The following is a 22,595-nucleotide window of genomic DNA, read 5'->3' as shown; positions in this document are numbered from 1 at the left end:
GGGACCAATTACAATGTAATGATGATTATACAAGAAAGATGTTCCCCAAGTAAAAGGCAGCATGGAGAAGAAAAGACAGTGACTTAAACTTTGGAGTTTTGAAGTTGACCATTGTCTGAATCAAGTGAAAACTTACCTAGATAGATATTCCTAGAATCAGATTACTCAAGAGCAGAAGCCACAAGGTCCAGAGTTCAAGGCCAGCCTGGACTTCTATAGTAAGAATCTGTCTTAGAAAGCCCAGAGCTCAGGACATGGCTCAGTACTAGAATGCTTGAGTGGCATATGCCAAATAAGGACCGGATGGCAGACGTAACTAAACTGATGCTTTAGGGCTAAATATGCAAGTTGAAGAAAGAGAGGCCATTGCAGACAGAAATAGCAAGCCGAATGAAGAGATCAGCATTAAGAAATAATGCGGAGAATGGAGTTTAACATGATTAGGAAGAGAATGACTTTTTAATCCAAAGCCTCTCTGTGATGCTTAAAAGAATAATCCAGTGTCAAGGAGACCAGGGCAAAGGCTGAAGATGACAATAATACCACTAACACAAATCCTATCCACAAAACACATGCCGTCACACTATTATCTTTGCAAAGTGTTTTCATTTTACTGTAATTTGACACAAAGTAGGCAAAAAATATAGAGGTCTTAGAATTTAGATAAAGTTGTCTAGGTTGATGGTACCAGACTGGGGCTGGTGTAGTAGGAACTACATTGTTTGAAGCCTTCACTGTACATAGCATTCTAAAACAGCTTTCCTCATCCATGTGGAGTGGACAGAAATTACCACCAGACAGATGGGGTTTGCTAAGACAATTCTGAATTCATTGATGTGGTAACTTATTGGTTACTTATCGCATTGAATCTGCAGTCAGGAAGTGGAGAGATGAATGCTGGAGTTCTGTTTGCTTTCTCTTTTGCCCTACTTTAATTCAGCCCAAGATGTAGCCCATAGAGTTGTTCCATCTACATTCAGAACATTCAGAGTGGGTCTTTCCTCCTCAGTCAAAGCTCTCTAGAAACTTCTTCACAGATAAATGCCTTCAAGGGATTTCAAACCCAATCAGATTGACAGTAAAGATTAACTGCCAAAAGTCCATCCCTTTTCAACCTGACAGGCTAATACATCATTTAAACACATTAACATTCTATAGCTTATCCTTATAGACGGATGAACATCTCAGTAAATAAAATGCATTTAGTTCATCTATGAAGGTTCCTAAAATTGTAACAGTTTTAACACTGTTAAAACCTGAAGTCTAAAATTTCTTCTGAGACACAAGACAGTCAGTTAATTCTCAGTCTCTAGGGGTTGGGGGTGGGGTGGGGTCACATATTCGCCAATATACAATGACACAGTGCAAGGCTTTCTATTCTAAAAGGTAGGAGCAGAGGTATAGCAAGGAACGATTGGACCAAGAAAGACTTAGATCATTCAAGACAAAAATCACATTCTGCAGTATCATGACCCTTCTCTGGGGCTCTCGGTGGCATTATCTGGATTCCCACAGGTTTGGATAGCCCCCAGGAGTAACCTTTCTCATGTTCATGATACAATAACCAACAAAAGTAATTTAACAGAAGAAAGATTTTGTTTTCTCACACTGTGAGGGGACAAAAAGTCCACCATGGTGAAGATGGCATAGCAGCAGTTGCAGGCAGAGGCTGCAGTAGGGGCATATGCAATAGTGTAGTAGAGTTACAATTGCAAGCACGGACAAGTACACATATTTTATTTGCTTATAAAGGTGAGTAAGCTGAAGTCTAGGAGTTCATCACTCAAGTGATCACTAGCAGAAATGTATGCACTGTGCCATTGCATGAACTGAGAGCAAACTGCCTTTCTTATGTCCTGCTGCATGAGGTAGACAATGCCTGTTGTACACCATAAGGGAAATGATGATGCTTAATAAGCTGCATGACGAGTTTTGCTCTGTTCCAAGAACGTTGGTATAGGGGCTACTTTTCCATGATTGAAAGAGCCATGCCAGGATGTTTCCTAACAACTCGTGTGTGTGTGTGTGTGTGTGTGTGTGTGTGTGTGAGTGTATGTGTGTGTATGTATGTATGTATATATATATGTGTGTGTGTGTGTGTGTGTGTGTGTGTTCATGTGCATGTGTTAGAGGAATGGAAAGAGACAGAAGGAAAGAGAATTGTAGGAGACGAGAAAACAGGAAGAGAGAAGGAGATGAGAGGACAGTGAGGAAGAGAGTAAATAAATTTCTTAGATCCTAATGGGACTTACTTTATTGTTGGCTTGCTAATTCTGCTTCAGGGGCATGGCTGTAATAGACATCTGTTAGAGATGCTGTTCCTTGAATAAAAACTTTTATCTACATACCAAGGAAGTGAAATAAAGCTGAGCATACTGAAAGTTTTCATCGTATTCGCCTCCTGTTCCTAAGATCTCATCAGGGTACAGGGCCGTTTCCCTGCATTTCAATTTGTTTGCTGCAATTTTTCTCTTGCTCGGTTGTAGGGAACACACAGGCAGGTATTGAGATGCAACAGGATGATGGAAATGAGAAAGTGAAGATGCTCATGGGAAGGCAGCAATTATCCAGAATGCATATTTATCATAGTCAGCCGTTGTTTACAAACAATATAATGACTCCTGATTGTAGAACTAAGCTCCAGGCTCTGGCTTGTGAAGTCAATCAAACAACCCCAGCAGGTGCTGATCGGCAGCAGGACAAAACAGGCAAGTGCTCTGTAAGAAGGAACTGGAGACAGTAGGGTGTCTTCTGTGAAAAGAGATCTTGGGAGCCTGGAGTTGGAGCTTAGTGGTACAGCATTTGCCTACCATGTGAAGGCCCTAGGTTCCATCCCCAGAAGCACAAAATAAATATGCAATCAGAATTGCCAATCCAGAAGCCTCAGTTTCCTCATATATAAAAAGAAGAAATCTATTTTAGTGGTTCCTGCTCACAACTTTCATTCCTAGAAACCATCCCCTTGTCTGTGATAGCTTTCTGATTGGTCTTGCAGCCTCCAATCTTGTTTGCCTATATTCCATCTTCTAGTTATGACCCAGAGGAAGCTTACAATAACCAAAGCTAAATCACACAATTTCCCTGACAAAATTGTCCTTCTGCCCTGGTTTAAAACACACCCACTGCTGCAGCTGCTGAAGCCTGTATGGTTTCACCAATGACTCCCACTTTGACCTCATCTTCTACCACTTCCGCTTTTGAGCACAGCAGTGCACAAAGGCCATCCTTCTTTTCCTTGCCCAGGCTTGCACCATCGTGCACTTACATCTGTTATTCCTTTGGTTTTCACATGATCTTTGTAGGTTGCTTCCTTAGGACATTCGGTCATGTCTCTCTCTAATGCCGCTTTCTCAGGAGATAAAATCTGACTACCAAGACCATTGATGTAACATCACTACAACTCATTGCAGTGCATTACCTAGTTTCTCCACAGTTCTCAATACTACCTGAAATTTTATAATTTATTATTTTTTTCTAGACCATCAATGCCGCATGGTCAACTGTATCTCCATCGCCAGTAGAACATCTGAAAGAAATCAACCAACATGAGTTGATTGAATGAAAGTTAGAATTAAAGGACAATGAATAAAAAGGTTTCTATAATCTGTTGGGTGTTATAAAAATAATATTTTTCATCTTCTGATAAGTAGGGACCATCTAAAATGTCTGTTAAAGACAAATGATTATGATTTGTGGCCAGGCTCTCTTTACATTTTAGCAGTTTAAAATTTATGATCTAATGAAAGACAAAATTAACCTAAGGATAGTGTTAAATACATTTATATCACATACTCCCACATACACACACATTGCTTGCATTCAATTTTCTGAGGTCTTCTGTTTGGGACCATACTGCGTTATCATGAGGATGGACTGTGCCAAACCACAGAAAAGAATCAGTTTGAAGTCATGTTTACAGGGTTCTCTGGCAGTATTTTTAACTTGGGATGTTCTGCCATTCCCCACATTTGCACGTTGAACCTATTTTCTTCTTCTCCCACCACTCCCCGGTCCTCTTCTTCCATGGTCCATGCTTCAGGGAACAAGAGTAGTAGGATGGAGGAACTGCGGGGAGCATTCTCTATGCCTCCCTTCTCTCATCCATGTCTGTAACTTATGCCTTCTCAGCAGCTCCGGAAGCAGGCAACTGCTCTCCATTTTCAGAACCAGTAGCTGATGCTCTCCTTTTCTCTTACCTGGATCATTGTAGGAGCCTTTTAACCTGTCTGTGACTTATATGCCCTTTCTTACAGTCGTCTGTAATTCTCTCATCTGAAACATTCATAATCTGATCACTGTTTAATGGCTCCCTAGTTCTCCCTAAGAAGACTGTATTCTGTCTTGTAGCTCTACCTGCCTCTCACCTTTTGCTACCCTGTCTTTATTCACCAGTTACCTATTGGCTCCTCCCAGATATCCAAAGTTTGTGTCTCCTCACACCTCCGCTACAGAACCCTTACTCTTTTACCCTATCTAGATCCAAATGCTACTTCTTTCCCGAAGATTATTGGAACCTCCCCTTTCCCTTAAAGACACTTCAAGCACCAGAATTTCATTTTATTTCCCTAGAATTCTACTTTGAATGCTGTCACGTGTTTCAGCTTTGTCTAGGAACTATATGAGATTGTACACAGTACTTCCTAATAGGGAGAGGCTAAATGCTCAGTTTTCTCTGTGGGTAAAACTCTTCTGGAAAGGTAGAGAACCTTTTAGATTTGTGGGTCTCCCTTGGACAAATACAGTAGTAGGTTGTAGGGACATGGTTAGAGAATTATAGACAGAGGATAGGGGTCTCTGACTCCTGGTGCAGTGCTGAGATATATAGACGCTGCCTCAGCCTTCTGCTGCCATAGACAAAAGGTGGTTTTGTAATGATGAATATTGCTGTGCTTTCTCTGCCATGAAACCATGAGCTGAAATAAATTCTTCCCCTAAGTTGTTGTACCAGGTGTTTTGTCCCAGCTACGAGAAAAAAATAATCAAATTCCTTTCTCTGCTTTTCTCTTTTATTGGTATTGACTCATTTGTTTGCATTAATGTCCCATATGCTGTACATGTCTTCATTATGGCTCTAGTATGTACATACACAAGGACAGCATGGAGCTCAGTGCTTCATGTACACCAGGAGCTCCACAAATGCACATCACTGTCTTCATCTCGCAGTGCTCTCTCTTTCTGAACTTTTAACTTGCAGTGATGCTCTTGCATCACCTTCCTAAGTGCTGAGCTGGCAAACATGTATTGGCATGCCTGACAATGTGTCCTTTAGTCTCTGGATTTTTACTGTCCTTTTTCTTATGTGCACTGTTCTCTTTCTTTTTATATCAGACTTGGATCCCCATCTCTTTGGATCATGGATATCAATGTGTCTTAACTGAAGGTTTCAATAACTACCAATTCAGCACTCTGATCAAAATCTTGCCTGACTCTGGAGGTTTTAAAAAATATTTATTTTTTTATTGATGTATATTTGTGTCTATGGGAGTGTATCCCATGTGTGCAAAGTTGCCAGACGAGGGCAAAGGAGGGTGTTCCCAGGGGTCAGAGTTACAGGCGGTACTGAGCAGTCTGATGTGAGTGCAGGAGCCCATGCTCACATACTTTGGAGGAGCAGAAAGGACTCTTAATAGCTAAGACATCTCTTTAGCCCCAACTTTGAAGTTTTAAATTAAAATTAAACTTCCCTTTTCAGTAATTCTTGTTTTAGACTCACCAAGATATGAGAGAGAAAATAAACACTCTGACTGGAAGTGCATAGGATGCAAAGTCCAGCCACAAGAACAACTCTCTCTTTGGAATTCTTGTTTTGATTCTTTTTAAAAATCTTTCCCATTCAATTCTTGGATATTAAAGCTAAGGGTCTATTAGTAAGGGTTTAATAACCAATGCAAAGAAAATACGTATTTAATAAATAGGAAGCAGAATGGAGAAGGAACTCACATGCCCATCAATCTACTCATTGCAGAACAAAATTTATGGATACCAGATAAGGTAGAAAGAATTCAAGTAACTCTCAGTCTAACATTCCTGTGATTATAACTTGTCAGATTATTTACTTTATGTCCTCTCCAGTCTGGAAATTAAAGTGCTGATTACTTTGGCCACGTTTCTTTGCTCTATTGCTCACAGGTCACATCTGTCAAACTACTTGAAAGACTGCTTTAAGTGAACTGAGCAAGGAAATAATGGCAGGTTACATTGCTCAAGTCGTAGCTAAAGGGGCAGTCCTATAACTTTGCATTTTGTGCAGCTATGAGATAAGTTGCACTAAGCAAAAGATAGCCAAGTATTCTTCCTAGGTTTCTTAATTAGGGTTTTATTGCTGTGAGGAGACCAATGTAGCTGGACCAAGGGAACTCTTATAAAGGAAAACATTTAATTGGGGCTTGTTTCTACCATTGGAGGTTTAGTCCATTATCATCATGGCATATGCAGGTAGACGTGGAGAAAGAGAAGGAGCTAATAGTTCTTCATCTTGATCAGTAGGAAACAAGGAAGGAACTGTTTTCCAACTGGGAGGAGCTTGAGCATACAGCCACCAAACTAGATAAGATGGATGAAGCAAGGAAGTGCAGGCCAACAGGAACCGGATGTAGATCTCTCCTGAGAGACACAGCCAGAATACAGCAAATACATAGGCGAAAGCCATCATTAAACCACTGAACTGAGAACGGGACCCCTATTCAAGGAATTAGAGAAAGGACTGGAAGAGCTTGAAGGTACTCAAGACCCCATATGAACAACAATGCCAACCAACCAGAGCTTCCAGGGACTAAGCCACTACCCAAAGACTATACATGGACTGACCCTGGACTCTGACCTCATAGGTAGCAATGAATAGCCTAGTAAGAGCACCAGTGGAAGGGGAAGCCCTTGGTCCTGGCAAGACTGAACCCCCAGTGAACGTAATTGTTGTGGGGAACGAGGTAATGGGGGGAAGATGGGGAGGGGAACACCCATATAGAAGGGGAGGCGGAGGGGTTAGGGGGATGTTGGCTGGGAAACCAGGAAGGGGAATAACAATCAAAATGTAAATAAGAAATGCCCAAGTTAATAAAGATGAAGAGAAAAAGAGATCTCAAACTCTGTTCCCCCAATGACACACCTACTCTAACAAGGCCACACCTACTCCAACAAGGCCAGGCCTATTAGTTCTACTCTCCATGGGCCAAGCATTCAAACATATGTGTCTATGGGGCCAAACCTATTCAAACCACCACACTAGGTCTGCTGCAGATCTCAAGTGAGCCTCTATGAGGAGACTACATAAGGCAACACATGGCATGTAGTAAACATTCCATTTAAAGCTCTATTATTGTGACAGGATTTCTTATAGATTGTAGCTGTATAGAGAAACTGGTGCTTAGCTCCACTCTTAGCCCATTTTGGAATCCTAATTAAAAGAATAGCAATTAATTACCATCCAATTAGCAAAGACACAGGTTAAGGAAGAGCTGCTAAATTCTGCAAGGCTTTCTCTTCTGTTATCATCGGAAGACAGCCTGGTTAAAGAAAATGAGGTGTTCTTCCCATTTGGTAAAAAGTGAAAATATAGCTCAGTTTCCCTTGCCTAGATTCACTGGGCTTCTTTTAAATTTAGTGTTAATGGGGAGGGGAGACTGCTAGATAAGTTCCTGTCAAAAAGTCAGCATTTCATCGGAGCAGCCAAATGGGGTGAAGTCAGGGATCTTGAAGCTAAAACAAGCAAACCAATTCTAGACTGGTTTCTTAGTGGCTTTGTGAGCTATGGACCAAATTAGTTAAGTTTTCTCAAATCTGAATATATGTATCTACACATACATACTCTCAGGGCACATTGAAGAACACCTAGAGAGTCAACTGTCTTGACTGAGAAGGAATTTTCCGGAAAAGTTGAAGTTTAGACCCAGCTGCCCCTCAGACTGCAGTGTCGCAGGTACCTCATAAGAAGCTAGGCAGACAGAATGCTAAGGTAAAATCTCTCTTCAGTGTGCTGAATAAAATAAAAATGTTTGCACATCACCTAGCATCACAATGGACATGTGGTAGATGCTCGTAGCTCAGTAATTCAATGAGAATTGTAAAAATAAATAACAATTATCAGTCATTGCCCATTAATATGTGCTTCTGGGCTCCTGTCTCTGTGGAGCCTGAGAATTGTGATAAGCTAATTCACCCTAGATTTCTGAGAAGTATTCTTGTGTCAAGAATACATACAGTTCTGAAGAGGCCATTTGATGTTCTTTATGGGAAAATTCAGACAGAATGACTGCCTGCTGTTCTCTGGAGGAATAACTGAGGTGGAAAAGCATCGTAGCCTCCTCTCTTCACAGGCTGGAGAATTCAGTGAGATGCTGCAGGATGCAGGGCAGCATGAAGCACAGCATCTCCACAGGCTGTACAGATGTAGGTCAGTGTAATTATCAGATTGCTCTTCTTCTCTTCTCTTCTCTTTCTCTTCTCTTCTCTTCTCTTCTCTTCTCTTCTCTTCTCTTCTCTTCTCTCTCTCCCCTCCTCCCTCCCCTCCCTCCCTCCCCTTCTCTCCTCTCCCTCCCCTCTCCCCTCCTCTCTCTCCTCCTCCTCCCCTCCCTCCCCTCCTCTCCATCCTCTCCCATCTCCCTCTTTCTCTCTCCTTCCTTACCTTTTTTCATCAGGTATGGTCCCACTGCAATAATCCTCCTTTTCCAAATTACTCTGTCCTGTACAGCTACCTGCACTGTAAGGAACAGTCTCTCCTAGAAAACATTATTCCTCTTTATTTTTCTATTCCAGAGATAAACTATTTGGATGGAAAATCCTTTCCGTTTGGATTTGATTTATCTACATTTTGTCCCCAGGACACATCATCCCAGTGGTACCTATGGTGTGGTCCAAAGCTGGGTTTTTTACACAGTGGCCTTCCAGTCTGTTGCCTCAGGTCCCTTTCCAGGCTCTGGCAGATTCCCACAGTGCTCTTTGGATTACTGCCATCTTACTAGGATGCTGACTCTCAACTATCTATGTGGCCATCTGGGTTCTGAATATTCTCCTTGCTGGACTTCTCATGTGATCATCTCCTACTCTCAAGGTTCTCAGCTTAATGCTGACTTCCCTCAGAGTGATGCATGACTCATGTATGTTTTGTGACAGTTCTTGTATTTCATCTGTGTTGCTTAGAGGATCCATGGATTCTCTAGCTCTAACGTAAGCTAACTCCTTTTGAAACATGGGAAAAAACCAAAGTTTAGGTCTTCATTTGCCCACAAAATGATCATGCTATTGTCTTATGCGCCCCCTTAAGAAGATATCATGTACTGTTTGGCTGTTTAATATTTATTGAGTGGCATTAGCAAATGTTACATCTTTATTATGTCACAAAGAGCTTTTCAATGAGCTAGTTAAGTGCATACTTCAAACCCTATTGGTTGTGACCAGAGCAACCTCAGTAAGAGAATACATGAAATAGAATATGAACTATCTCACACATCAGCTAGAGAACCAATATACTTTATGTTTGCGTTAGTCCTGTACCAATATTTCAAGTAACAAAGTGGAAAGAAGCTTAAATTTCTTACACAATTATAAGCACCAAAGACACAAGACCATGGAGCCTTTTCATGTTACTGTAAGTTAGCTGTGTGTTGTTGCAGGTACGATCTCTAGGATGAACACGGGGGAAAAAATCAGCAGTTTAACCCTTTCAGCCTGTTGACATAAATTCTTGCAGAATTTGTGTGTGTGTGTGTGTGTGTGTGTGTGTGTGTGTGTGTGTGTGTGAGAGAGAGAGAGAGAGAGAGAGAGAGAGAGAGAGAGAGAGAGAGACCCCAACAGAGAATGGATTTTAAAAAAGGTTTTGGTTTTAGATGGGGTTAATTTTTACTTTAAGCTTCATTCTTCTTCATGAAAAGCAAAGGAGACTAGTATTATTTAATGGCCTATTATGAAGCCTAAATATGGCAACTGTTGAGCTCAGTAACTGACACATGCGTAGTTCTTGATCAATTAGTTTTAGATGATGATGATGATAAATTTCTTTATTATTTTTATTGATTTGAAGGGATAGCTATGACCTTGTTCATGACTGGAGCTCTTTTGCGAACAGATGGTGATATAGATTTAGTTTGTTGCTATAAATGTCAATTAGATTTGCTAGGGATAATGAGATAAACAAGATCCCACCTGGAGAAGAAAGAAGTCATTCTCAAGACAGCTTTGCATTAGTAGTAGTTCTTACTTTCTGAATCACTAGTGATGGGAGTGTGTGTGTTTGTGTGTGTACATGCACATAATAGAATAAAGTTAATAGATATTAAGTGTATTAATATGAGTTTGATAGAGCATTCAAGAACCTTGTTATAAGCTTCAGAAATTACTAGATTAAGCAAAAGGAATTTTCAGGCCTATAAAATTATAAATCTGTCCCTGGGGCCAAATTGAGATTCTGCTAAGTGTTGGGATGTTTCTCTCTATTTCTCGGCTTTTCCTGTCTCTCTTGGCTTCCTGCTCCCTAAATGTCTTCCCCAGCTGGTGTAGAAAGATGGCTATTAGACTCATATTTTCCCAGTTTGGCAACCTCCCACAGACTACAGCATTTATGACCCATATGTTCCAGCAGAACAGTCCCAGTGAGGTCTCAGATCCACCTAGCCTGATTCACACACCGGGCCTGCATCACCCACTGTGGTCATAATGTTATGGAACTCTATTCACATCAGAGCCATGAATCCTCTCTTTGTGGACTAGGTATTGATTAAGCCATTTGCTGGGGCATGGGAGATATGTTCTAGTTCACAAAAAAAGGTGAAGAAAAGCACAGCAAATCTCTGGGATGAATCGAGGCTGCTAGGAAGAAGGTCGGTGTGGGCCACAGAACTTTGACTGTGTGAATGATAACTTCAGGGTTAGAGTTATCAAGTCTGACCTTAGCTAAAATAAGAGGTGGGGGAGCTAAAATGAAATAAAATGAGGGAGAAGGCAATCAAAGAACAATCAATCTTTGAAAGTAGAATAATCATGTTATCACAAGCTGCTTCAAAAAGCAAGGCACTGGACCAGGGAGTCACAATTCAGGATTACCAGCTTTACTCAAATTACTACATTGTTCTACACCCCAACAGGTTAAAAACCTGAGGTAGAAAGGTGTGTCTGAACATTACCAAATAGGTAAGTTATGTCAGTACAGACCATAGATAGAATGGCTAGGAAAGTTGATTTCTGTGTAATTTCTATAATACCACAGTATTCTTTATATTAACAAGTGATTATGCATGATGGTTAAATTAAACACACACAGTCATAACGAAAATCAGGCACTTTGAACTTATTGGATAGGACATGATATTTGATCTCCATCAAGCCAGCCAGTTTTTATCCGATGTCTCCTGATAGTACCTCTTCTAATGACCTTCAAAAGTCAGAGGCCTTTAGTTATTTTTTTTTTTTTCGGAGCTGGGGACCGAACCCAGGGCCTTGCGCTCGCTAGGCAAGTGCTCTACTGCTGAGCTAAATCCCCAACCCCCCTTTAGTTATTTCTAATGGATTTCTCCGACACACACATCTTTTTCTCCTCTCTCTGTTTTACACACCACCAGTTTTCTGTTGAATTCATTTGTCTTGTATGTAGACATTTACTGGGCATCTACTACATACCAACACATCATCACAGCCTGACTTGTGTGTATTGGTGTGGTGTGTGGTGTAGAATTCAGAACATCATTGATATAGTCCACAGCCTCGTGTGGTAAACAGCCATTAAATCAATACCTGGAAGAACACACACACACACACACACACACACACACACACACACACACAGAGAGCCATGAGCGATAGACAGACAGAATGACAGGCTTCTACATATATGACGTTGTGAAAGCCAGGCACTAGAGATTAGGATGAGCTTAAATTGTGCTGGGAATTAGATAGATAAATTTATGTTGTGAAGCTCTATTTCAGCGGAGCCTGTGATGATATGATATGAGCTAAGCAGGTGTAGAGTAGAAGAGTATGTGTTGCTGGCAAGGGGAAAACAAATTCAAAACCCTAAAGTATAAAACGGGATAGAGAGTGGGAGCTGAAGTGAGACAACAGCTCTTTAATCGTCATGTTTTAACTCTTCTGCAGAATAGATTGTACCTGGCTGACAGGTACCTTTCATCCATTTGCATCCCTCAGAGCATCCACATGCTGGTTATGAAGGCACCCTCTCTGCTCCACATCTCCCCTTCTGTGCTATGCTTTGTGATGCCCGGACTGCGACTGCCACACAGAGTAACCAATCACTCAAGGATGCTCTTTATTTACCCCGCTGTCTTCCTGTTAGATTTTGTCAGTAGGGGACGCTGAAGGAAAGCAGGAGACATGTAACTGGGAAGGACCCCTGGCTTGCTTCAAGCTACATCTGCTTTGCTTTACCCTTGAGCCATTGGCTTTAGTAGTTGTTGCTCCTTTGTGCTCCTCAGAGGTCATGGATCTCTGTCAGGTTCTCTGCCAGGCTTCCACCAGCAGTGCACCAGCCTGTCCTCAGGCATCTGGACCCCCCTCTAGCAGACGCCTCTTCTAAGATTTTAGGCATTTGCATACTCCTCTATATTTCTTTGCAGATGCAAGGCCAGTAGCTTTGGCCCCCAATCTTCCTTACTATCTCCTCAGTGTCAGTCTTATCCTGCCACTCTGCAACTTTTATTGACTTCTCCCTGTTAAGATTACTGGTGGAATGTCTGTCTGCTCTCCTGGTTGATGTGTAGACTGTATAGTCATCTTATCTTGCTCATACATACTACCTATTAAATAGACATCGCAGCTTGGCCTACATAACACCCTTGAGTGGAACAGTCTACCAGGAGCAGGAAATGATGGTTGTCAAGTTTAAGGACTCTTTTTGCCCGGAAGCTTGCACAACCTACCTATTCCTAATCTCTACTATTCAATATATTTTAAAGGGTTAGAGGGATTAGCAAAAACATCAATTTGCTCATTATTGACTTTTCAACTGTAAAACCAAGAGTGTCTTTTAGCAGCCTTGATAAATTAAATCTGGCCACCTCTCACCCAGACTGGCAGGCTCCTACATCATTGATGGAGGGGTCATGGACGAACAGCTCTCCCAGCTGTTTCTGTAATGTACAACATTGTACTCACAGCCATTAGCAGGTGGGGAATTTGAAGTGTGGGTAGATTACAGAGATGCCTCCTTTAAAAATGCATAAGCACTTTGTGAGTTTGCTAAGTCATGCCTCACTCAGCTGGCCTTGAATTTTTCATGGAGGAGGCATATTTTGTAGTCTTTCCTCTCTTACTTCTTCTCAGTAAGAACTGCGCCACTGAGGGCTCTGTGGGAGCTGGGACACCTCAGGCATACCCTCTGCCTGATTGGTTCTTAATATTGCCAAGATGTAAAATGGTCAAATATTTGGATGTAGACATTTGGAAAACTGATTTTCCCACATTCCCTACATTTAGTTTAAAAATACTAATGCCTTTCTGTCCTGCTTTTAAGTAGTTCAAGAACAGTTTTATACTAGAGGACTCATCTACTTGTTAACTTTTAAGTCCTGCATTGGAACACTCCTTCTTTCCAGAATATTTCTGGTCACATGGGATCTTCCAGGTGCTTTCTGTGCTATGATTACTCTCCATTCCAATGAATGAAGCATTACCAGATACTCAATAAACATTGAGCTGTGTCAGCTATATCTGGAGTGTTCTTCCTAATGAAATACTTGAGCCATCAGTAAATATTGATTTACAGTACATTTGTAGAGGAACCATCATCTTATCAGTCAAATTTCTAGTTGGAGTGTTTATGCAGATTGGGGGTCTGGCTTGCACTGTAGCCAGAATATATAAGTGAATGGGGTATTTTGTGCCACAGGTTTTACATCTGATTTCATTTGATTTTCTTCAGATATCTGTAAAAAAAAAAAAAAGGAACCATTAGTTTATTTTTCAGATGACTCTCAGAGATCTTAAATAAATTATCCAAAAATTCATAGCTGTCAAATTGTGGGGCCTGATGCTGGGGCCTAAGATCTTTTCCAATATGTTTTCAACTTGAGATATCTGAATGTGCATTTTTAGCACATTTGTTCATTCATTAGACATTCATCAAAGCTTCATTATGTGCCAGACATCAAAATTGCCACAGAAGTCCTCACACTCAGAAATAGCTTATTCAAAGAACAAAGTGGTATTATCAAACCTTAGGTCCAGCAATTAATTAATAAACCTCCAAGAGGTAATGAATATTACCTTTTTAATATCATCAAGCTAGACTTCTCTTTGAATGAAATTATTCTTTCTCCGCATCTGTCCAATCAATTGGGACCCCCTTTCTTGTTCAATGGAGAGACTCGAACCAGTGTTGGAACCTCACAAATTAGAAGCAAACCTGTTTAATTTGAAGCACCTGGGTATTTGGGCTACTTCTGTACTCTATAATTGGGAAGATCCTAAAATATATTACCTTACAGAACTGACCTTTGATAGATCTTTCGAGACCTCTTAATGTTCGTGAGCATGCCTCAGAAGGAGTGCCACAGCCAAGGGCCCTGTGCTTGTAGCCCCCTCAACCCTAGTTTTATACTCCTGCTTCAGTTATATTCTTGGGAAGAAGGTAGTTAGAATGCTTCCAAGAAGAAGATGATGAACTGTGCTTAATTTTCAAAGTTCACATTGGCTCTATCTGAACTGCATCAATTCCAACTTCTTCCTGAATTTTGAGATAATATATAAACATCGGTAGCTGTTTTATGAATTATCTTGCCCAAATCCTAAATTATTCAAATATTCTTGTGAAGTATTGAGATAGGCTGTAGTGTGACAAGCTGCACTAAAATTAAATTGTCCAATTTTCTTTTAGAGTGTACAAATGGGAGGGAATACTTTCATTTTCCTGGAGGTTGGAGAATCCCAGACAGCACTTAAATGCACGCTCTTCCCAGGGGCTTGGGAGGCAAACTGCAGTAGCAGCGCCAGGTCCCTGGCTTCCTCTGCAGTGCCAGGCTGCACATGAGAACTCTGGGATCCAACAGATATGGGTTTGGGTGATGTTAAACGTTTTTAAAAAACACTCAAGGTTCCTTTGGAGTCTTGTGACCAAAGGGACTTCCTTGGGGAAGAGAATTCCTGAGCAAGAACATGCATTTTTATCATCTAGTCAGGTCTTATGGATAAAGTATTTTGTCACCTTGTCTTAAGGTAATAGACAAATATGTTGCAAGGAAAAAAATGTGTGCACACCCCTACCCTTTCTGCATGTCCTTTCCCTATCTTTGTATTTCTTCTTTTTCTCCCTGCTAAATTTAATTTCTAAACATTGTCCAATGGACCAAGTTAGATGAACACTGAAATGATGCGGTTCCTTTTTTGTAGTCCAGTTCTTTGGAACTATCCTGCTTTGAGTCCTATTAGCACAAGAATGGCCCTGTTTCCAGGCAGCTGAGGCAGATTGTACTGACTGGAGGTGACAAATGCTCTCCTCAATATCTCCTGGCAGAAGGAAAGCCTTTACCTTGCAGATATTTCCAGGCACTGTCTGGCTCATGTTGAGTGGTTTCTCTGTTGCACAGAAGATATTTATTTGCAATGAGAATAGCTATAAACATCAATGCTATTATGATTCCTTTTGGCTAATTGGATTGTTCGTTTAATTTAATGGTTATATAAGTACAATGATTACTCAGCCCTGTGGTAGAAAGTGACTTGAATGAGTGGGTAAGAGATAGGTATTCTGGGGTTGTGATTTGCAGAAAAATAGTTTTACTTCCTCTGGAAAATATATGACAAGTGTCCATGTGTGAAAATCATTTATACATGTAAAATATAGACAATACGGAAGTCAAGGGGTGACTTTTTAAGTAGTTTCATTTTTACTTTGACCAAATTAGAAATGGCAATAAACTAGTTTGTTTTTATACTGATGCATATTCGTTATGAGAATAAGACACAGTGAAATCAAACGTAGATGTTTTTAAAAATAAAATAAAATGTTTTATTGCATTCCTATTATTTTAATATCATAAGGGTATTGGTTTTCCTTCATATTTTTAAGGCATCAGTGAAGTGGGTGATTTGAAATGCCCAGCCTGTAATATATGATAAGGAGGCCTGGACTGTTCAGAGACTGGAAGGCTAGGGGCTATAACTTTTTTTCGCCATGATTGTGGATTTGTCAAAATTTATGGAGCCATCAACTCTGTATCTAAAGTATTTGCTCTACCTACAAATTGTTGAACTTTTAAAAATAATTTTAAGAGTCAAGACTTAGAGAATAGGGATAGAAGTTCTCTCATTGGCTTAAATAAGAAAGGGAATGTAATGGATCTTATAATTGACAAGGCTAGTTTCAGGCATGGTTAGATCCAGGTGCTTAGAAGTTATTACTAAGATGCTGTGTGCTGCTGAGTTTCTTTGCTGTTCCTTGGGTGACTCATTAGCACTCCAATAATGAACACTCACCATGGAAGTTAGGAAGATGATTTAGTAGCTGTTGGGAAACATAAGGGAGTTATGTGTAGTAGTAAGATACTTAAAAAAATATAGCCATAGCTGTCCAGAGGCAAACATTTTTAGGAGAGATGAGCAGGAATTAAAGAGAAATTCACAGGTGAATAGTATTTTGAGAATCAAGACTTTTACCGACAGGCAAATTGTTTTAGGAAGCAGTCAATTGACTTGGTTATAATACTTGGGACATCTGTCTCAAAGCCCAGCTGTTCCAGGAGCAAACTATTCAAACTATGGCATTTATGGCTCTATGGGTCTTAGTGTTTCCATGTGTGCAATAAGTGGAGCTGCTGGGCTCACAGGATGGTGGAAGACCAAAGAGAGCCCTTTTCACTGACCACTGCATTCTTTTTTTTTTTCCTTTTTTTTTTTTTTTTCGGAGCTGGGTACCCAACCCAGGGCCTTGCGCTTGCTAGGCAAGTGCTCTACCACTGAGCCAAATCTCCAACCCTTTGACCACTGCATTCTTACACAGAGTCTCCTTTGAGAGCTTGACTGCTCTGAGGCAGACTTTAGATGAGGGCTTAATTTTACTTGTGGTAAAACTGGCAAGCATTTTCTGAGATTGCTGTATGCCACCCACTCCATTCTGTTTATCTCATCTAAATCATCCTTAAGACTCCAGGTAATAAGAAAATGATTTTCTTGGTGTTACTGCCGATAGAACTGAAGTCGTAAAAAATTGGGTCTGTCAAGTGCCTGGGTTGATAAACAGGCTACTTGGGTATTTCTGCCTAGGCCAGTGCCGGTACGGTAGCCTTACACGCGATATCAGATTGCACAGTCTGCTAATAAGTAATGAATGTCCCTCCCCTCCCCTTGGAGGACTTAGCTTCTGACCGTAGGTGCTGGGAATCACCTGTGTTCTCTAAGTACTAGCCTGCTTTGCGGCTGCATCCGTCTGAGTTTCTCACTACCTTTCTGGGGTCTGTGTTTGTCTTGCAGGTGAGCCCTCCAGGTGGTCCTCCTCCCATTGTGATTGCTGCTGCAAGAATGGCAAGGGAGACAAAGGGGAGAGTGGCACTTCCTGCAATGACCTCTCTACTTCCAGCTGCGACAGCCAGTCAGAGGCCAGCTCTCCCCAGGAGACAGTGATCTGTGGGCCTGTAACGCGCCAGGGCAACATCCAGACTCTGGACCGGCCCATCAAGAAAGGTCCCGTGCAGCTGATCCAACAGTCAGAGATGAGGCGGAAAAGTGACCTGCTCCGGACTCTGACTTCCGGCTCCAGGGAGTCGAACATAAGCAGCAAAAAGAAAGCTGCGAAGGAAAAGCTCTCCATCGAGGAGGAGCTGGAGAAATGTATCCAGGATTTCCTGAAGATAAAAATTCCAGATCGCTTCCCTGAGAGAAAACATCCTTGGCAGTCTGAACTTTTACGGAAGTATCATCTATAGGGGAGGGCAGTGGGTAGTCACCACTTTGAAATAAACCTCCTGAAAGGAAGACATATATTAAAGGAAAAATAACAACTAACGATGTGTTAGAACACAATGTCCATTGATGTCCTACTGCCTACTTTGCCTAGCTCACCTTAACATGTAAATTCACAGGGTAGATTTCTTTTTAGATGTGGAACCAGAAGCGATGCCCTTATGTTGTCCTCTGTCTCTTATTTGCTTGGTCCCATGTGTTGAGAATCTTAAGGTACAAGGAGAGCCAGCTACGTGAGTAGCTCGAATCCCAAACCTGCTTTTTTGTTTGTTTGTTTTCTCTCATTTTCTGCCTCCTTCCCTTGACCAAGAATGGACAGTTGAAGGAGATATAACCCAGTGGCATATGTTAAGAAATTATTCTTTTTCCTTTCCTTTTGTTTATGGGGTGAGGGGAGAACGGCAGATTTGTATGATTTTCCACTAAAATCTCTATGTGCCAGGTTCTATTGACTTTGTATGCATGAGCGTTTCTGACACAAGCACAGTATATGTCTGTATATATGCACAAAGAATGCACACGACCCAGGGCTGGGACAGCAGAGGGCTAACACCTTACTGCCAGCTGCCCCTTCAAGAGCGCTTCAGACAACAGAGCCTCTGCCTATTCAGTAAAACCCTCCTGGGCAGATTTGCCAGCCTCCCTTGGCAACACTTTCTAAAGCTGTATAGGCCCCCATCATCAACAAATTCCCTTATTTTGAAACAAATACCCGCAGGCTCCTTTGATTTGCTGTGCTCTTTCCCTACATCAGGAGCCTGTGAGATGAGCTAGTCCAACCCTGTTTGTGTTTAACAGACAAGCAAACAGTCACATCCACAAACAGAGCTTCAAGACACCACCTCCTCAGCCTTCTCCATTCTTACTAGAACGATCACCATTCTCTAGCTGACTCGGAGTTTTAACTTGCCCACATTTTATTAACGAGGCCTTTGATATAATCCAGGCAAATTCTTTGCATACCTGTGGGTTGTGAAGCAAGGAACTAATTAAACATGCATCCAGCCTTCTGTTCTCTTATTTTAGAGGATTTGTGTCCCCCCCCACATACATCTTAATTTCTCATACAAACTTTCCACTACACCTATACACGGTTGTTTGCCTGTATCCAGGTTTGGATACCTTTGGAATCCTGGGGTTTGACTGTGGCCCTACTATGGTTTAGTTGTATCATTTCTACAGTGTCTGTAATAATCCAAGTGGGTGACTGGAACATAAAGGTTTCTAATTTGATTTTTTTAAACTTTTTTTTTAATAGTCCTGACCTGTATAGATACCATCCAAAAGAAATTGTGAACACTGTCTATCCATGTGACTCTGTCTTCTATTAATCTTCCAGTAGTTCTGTTCACCTGTGTTAAAAGAATGTCCAAAGACAACTTTTAATTTTCAGCATTCCTCATATATCTCAGTGGTAACTGAAAAAGACGATTTATCACTAGTGTGTGCCAAGCATTCCTATTTTTTGTTTTGTGTGTGTGTGTGTGTGTGTGTGCGCGCGTGTGTGCGTGTGCCCTTGCATGTGTCTTTGTATGCATGTGTGTATGGTTAGCACAAGTAATAAAGGCAATCAGAAAATGTCTTTATAGAAGAAAAATCTAATGACCAGTTTCTTTCTGAAAACTTTCGTTGGGGCACATTTATTATTTAAGAATATCCTCCTTGATTTATTGGTGCCCATTAGTATAAGATTGTCTTTCTGAATTTTTTATAATTCTTGACTACACAGGTGGGTAATAGGATAAGGCACTGTTTTCTCGTCCTGATGCTTCAAGTAAAGTTTAAATTTCTATTTAAGTAAAAAAGAAAGTTTCCTTGAGGTGCTGAGTTACCAGGAAAATTATCATTTATGAGTGTTCTTTTGCGTATTAATATTTGAGTAGATAGTTGATAGACAGCTTCATGTGTAAATCCTATTAATGCATCTTTCTTGTCTCAATATTTCTTGATGGTACATCAAAAATACTATTGTACTTATTATGTATGGAAGACACTGTGAAGCACCACTTATCTTATGGGTTAAGAAGACGCTGGGTATGAATTGTTGACCATTGACTGACCAATATGATCATTGAGTGGATCACTGAAAGGGCAGCCAGAGGATAGGAGATTTGAATAAATTCACCAAAGTCCCAAATTTCTGTACATTTCAGCCCGAATCATGAAGGTATCGAGACATTCAGGAACTGCTCTGGACACTGAAGCACAGCTTCTACTAGAGTCTTCGAATAGGAAAGGCAGGGATGCAGCCAAAGTCTTGCAGCGGTGTCCTGCAGACTTTGTTATGGCTTTTTTCCCTTCACAGGTAATCCGTGAACCACAGCGAACAAGCTTAGCAGTAGAAATCTGTTGAAAACAACAACACATCACTTTCATTTTGGGCTACCTGTAAAGTGGCGCCTGCCCCATGGTAAAAAGTTTAAACAGAAAGAGAAAAGACATGGTATTCATTGATGAGGGTATTGACATGTTCAGATATGTAGCCTTGGTCACTAAAAGGCTTTGAGAAGGCACCAGGGACATCCAGGCTTAGGTCCCTTTAGGAGAGGAGTCATCCAGTGTGCTCCTTGTAACCTTCACCACCCTGGAAATGACTTTTGGCTAAGTGAAAATAAGCAGTCTGCTCTCACTGGCTTCAGAGCCTTAACCTAATCACGGACAGAACAATATTACATCAAGTTCTATTGTGGGTTTTGACAGGGGCTCTACGTACATTGTTGATCTGAAGAAGTGAATAGTGCTGAGTAGCGCCATCCCAGCCAGTACTATTCTATCTACACTAACAGGAAAATAAACGTGTTAACGTAATTAGCCTACTGAACCCTGACATGTCAAGAGCCTTAGCTTTGGCTGCCTTCTGAGAATCCTAGAAGACTAAATTCACCAAAGTTAGGGTGGTCATCTGGTAAATGGACATGACTCTCCTGAAGTCAAAGGCACACCCCCTATATGGATATATTTATAAAGTCCTCCGACCCACTATTGAGAAGGGAACTATATGAAAACAGCAGTGGGAAAAGGAAAAAAATGTTAGCATAATTATTCTCTTCCACTGCTCAGAAAAGATAAGGCATTGATGGATAGTAGAGAGGGTCCAATGAGACGACTTCCACAGTATGCTATGAGGTACACCTTTGTATGAAGTGCACCTATCTTTCCAGGAAATGCATGCCTGATGAGTTTTTAAAACGGAGGAAGAGTGAAATGACATGCATGCTTCCTTGGCGAAATGTCTATTCCTGCTAACTCATTGTAGAGATACACTTGATTAAAAGAGGGCCCAAGTGGCGCTGTCCGTATAGTAGTTGGCCTTGTTTGATTCAGAAGCGTTCTTTCCCATGAATGGCAGATGCCTGTTCATTCTTCGTTCTCTTAGCCATCCCTGCATATGCTTCTGGGTTATGTTTCTTTCTCTACACTCTCTACATCTCTACACTCTCCACAGCTCTGAGTGTGTGTGCTTTTACATTGCCAAGAAGAACATGCTCCAAGGGGGGAAAGAAATGGCAGGTAGAGTTGTTTGAAAAATTTCTCCACTGGTATGGAAGTCAAAATTTGATTCTCATAAACTTTTTCTTCGCTATCACTTCCATCCCTCAATTTGCGGTCTAGAGTAGACTAAGCCAGAAGAGCTAGGTTTTGGCATTCTCAACCATTTCATTGTCAAGAAATTTGATTAATGTTGGCCTGGTGTTTGATCTTTGCTAGAATTAGTAAGACATTTTCTGTGAGCTTATAGGATACATTCTTTGTCATCTCTACTCAGCATAATAATTTTCTGAGGAAAAAGGAAGGGAATTATTTCCCCCTGATGACTTTGTGGCAGATAAATGTTTTTGCCAATTTGCATGCACAGTTACAGGTTTTAGCATGGACCATTTTTCTCTTTAATGTCTTCGTATTGTTGGCATCTTGCAATCTTGATAGCCCACTGTTCCAATTGATTTATTTTCTTTTATAGTGTCAAAATAATGCATCAGAGAAAGAATCAGAATGAGAATATGTATTTGGAGCTACAATGAAGTTAGATGTCATTGGTAAGGGACAATGATGGATATCTGCAAAGAAATTAGAGGAAATGAAACATGCTGGAATGAGTTTGATTTATAATTGCCTCATCGTTCTGGTTTCATACAAAATGGTTACCCTATGCCCCCAGAAAGACGTATCTTCAACTTTAGTAACCACAGCCTTGTGATTCAGCCACAAAGTTTGCTTTAAAGTGTTTGTTCTTCTCATTTTGCTATGGACATCGGAAAGGGGATTTTTCCCGTCCAGTGACCACTGCTGCAAAAGTTAGGGATGCTCTATTCATCGCATATACACTAAATTCATTTGTGGCACTTTCTGAAAAGGAGATTCCCTTACATTGACTTCAAAGAGTCAGATTCATAAAACTTGAAGCAGGGCCAAGGAATCTGCATTTTGATGTAGTATCTTTAACCATTTTGATGGTCCAAAGAGACTTCTTGAAGAAACCGCTGTTGAGTCACTAAGGGAAAGTTGACAGGTAGTCAGAACTCACACCAGTCACTGTCTTAGAAAGGTCCACAGAATCATGTTCTGGGACTAAGGTATAGTATGTTTTGAAACTCCTTTCATCATTTCACCTGCCTTCCAACCAAAGTATCCTTCCCACAAAGTCTGTGTTTGTGCCTTTTTCTAGAGTATGAAAGCCTTCATCGTTACAGCCTTAT

The 22,595-nt window shown here is 40.9% G+C and overlaps 1 protein-coding gene across 4 annotated transcripts in view; it reads left to right on the top strand.

Annotated features, from left to right (window-relative positions):
* Positions 1–19,339, top strand: part of Kctd16 (potassium channel tetramerization domain containing 16) — a 256,725-nt gene extending 237,386 nt beyond the window's left edge. For 3 of the 4 annotated variants that reach the window (XM_032886160.1, XM_032886161.1, XM_032886159.1), the window contains one exon: positions 17,410–19,339. In XM_032886160.1, coding sequence (XP_032742051.1) covers positions 17,410–17,861 — 452 coding nt within the window. In that variant the 3' untranslated portion in view covers positions 17,862–19,339. The remainder of the gene's footprint in view (positions 1–17,409) is intronic. The other variant, XM_032886158.1, reaches the window with a different exon arrangement.
* The last annotated feature ends 3,256 nt before the right edge of the window (positions 19,340–22,595 follow it).

This window comes from Rattus rattus, chromosome 15 (assembly GCF_011064425.1).
Source record: "Rattus rattus isolate New Zealand chromosome 15, Rrattus_CSIRO_v1, whole genome shotgun sequence".
NCBI classification, from domain to species: Eukaryota; Metazoa; Chordata; class Mammalia; order Rodentia; family Muridae; genus Rattus; species Rattus rattus.
This window is presented reverse-complemented; position numbering and strand designations above follow the sequence as displayed.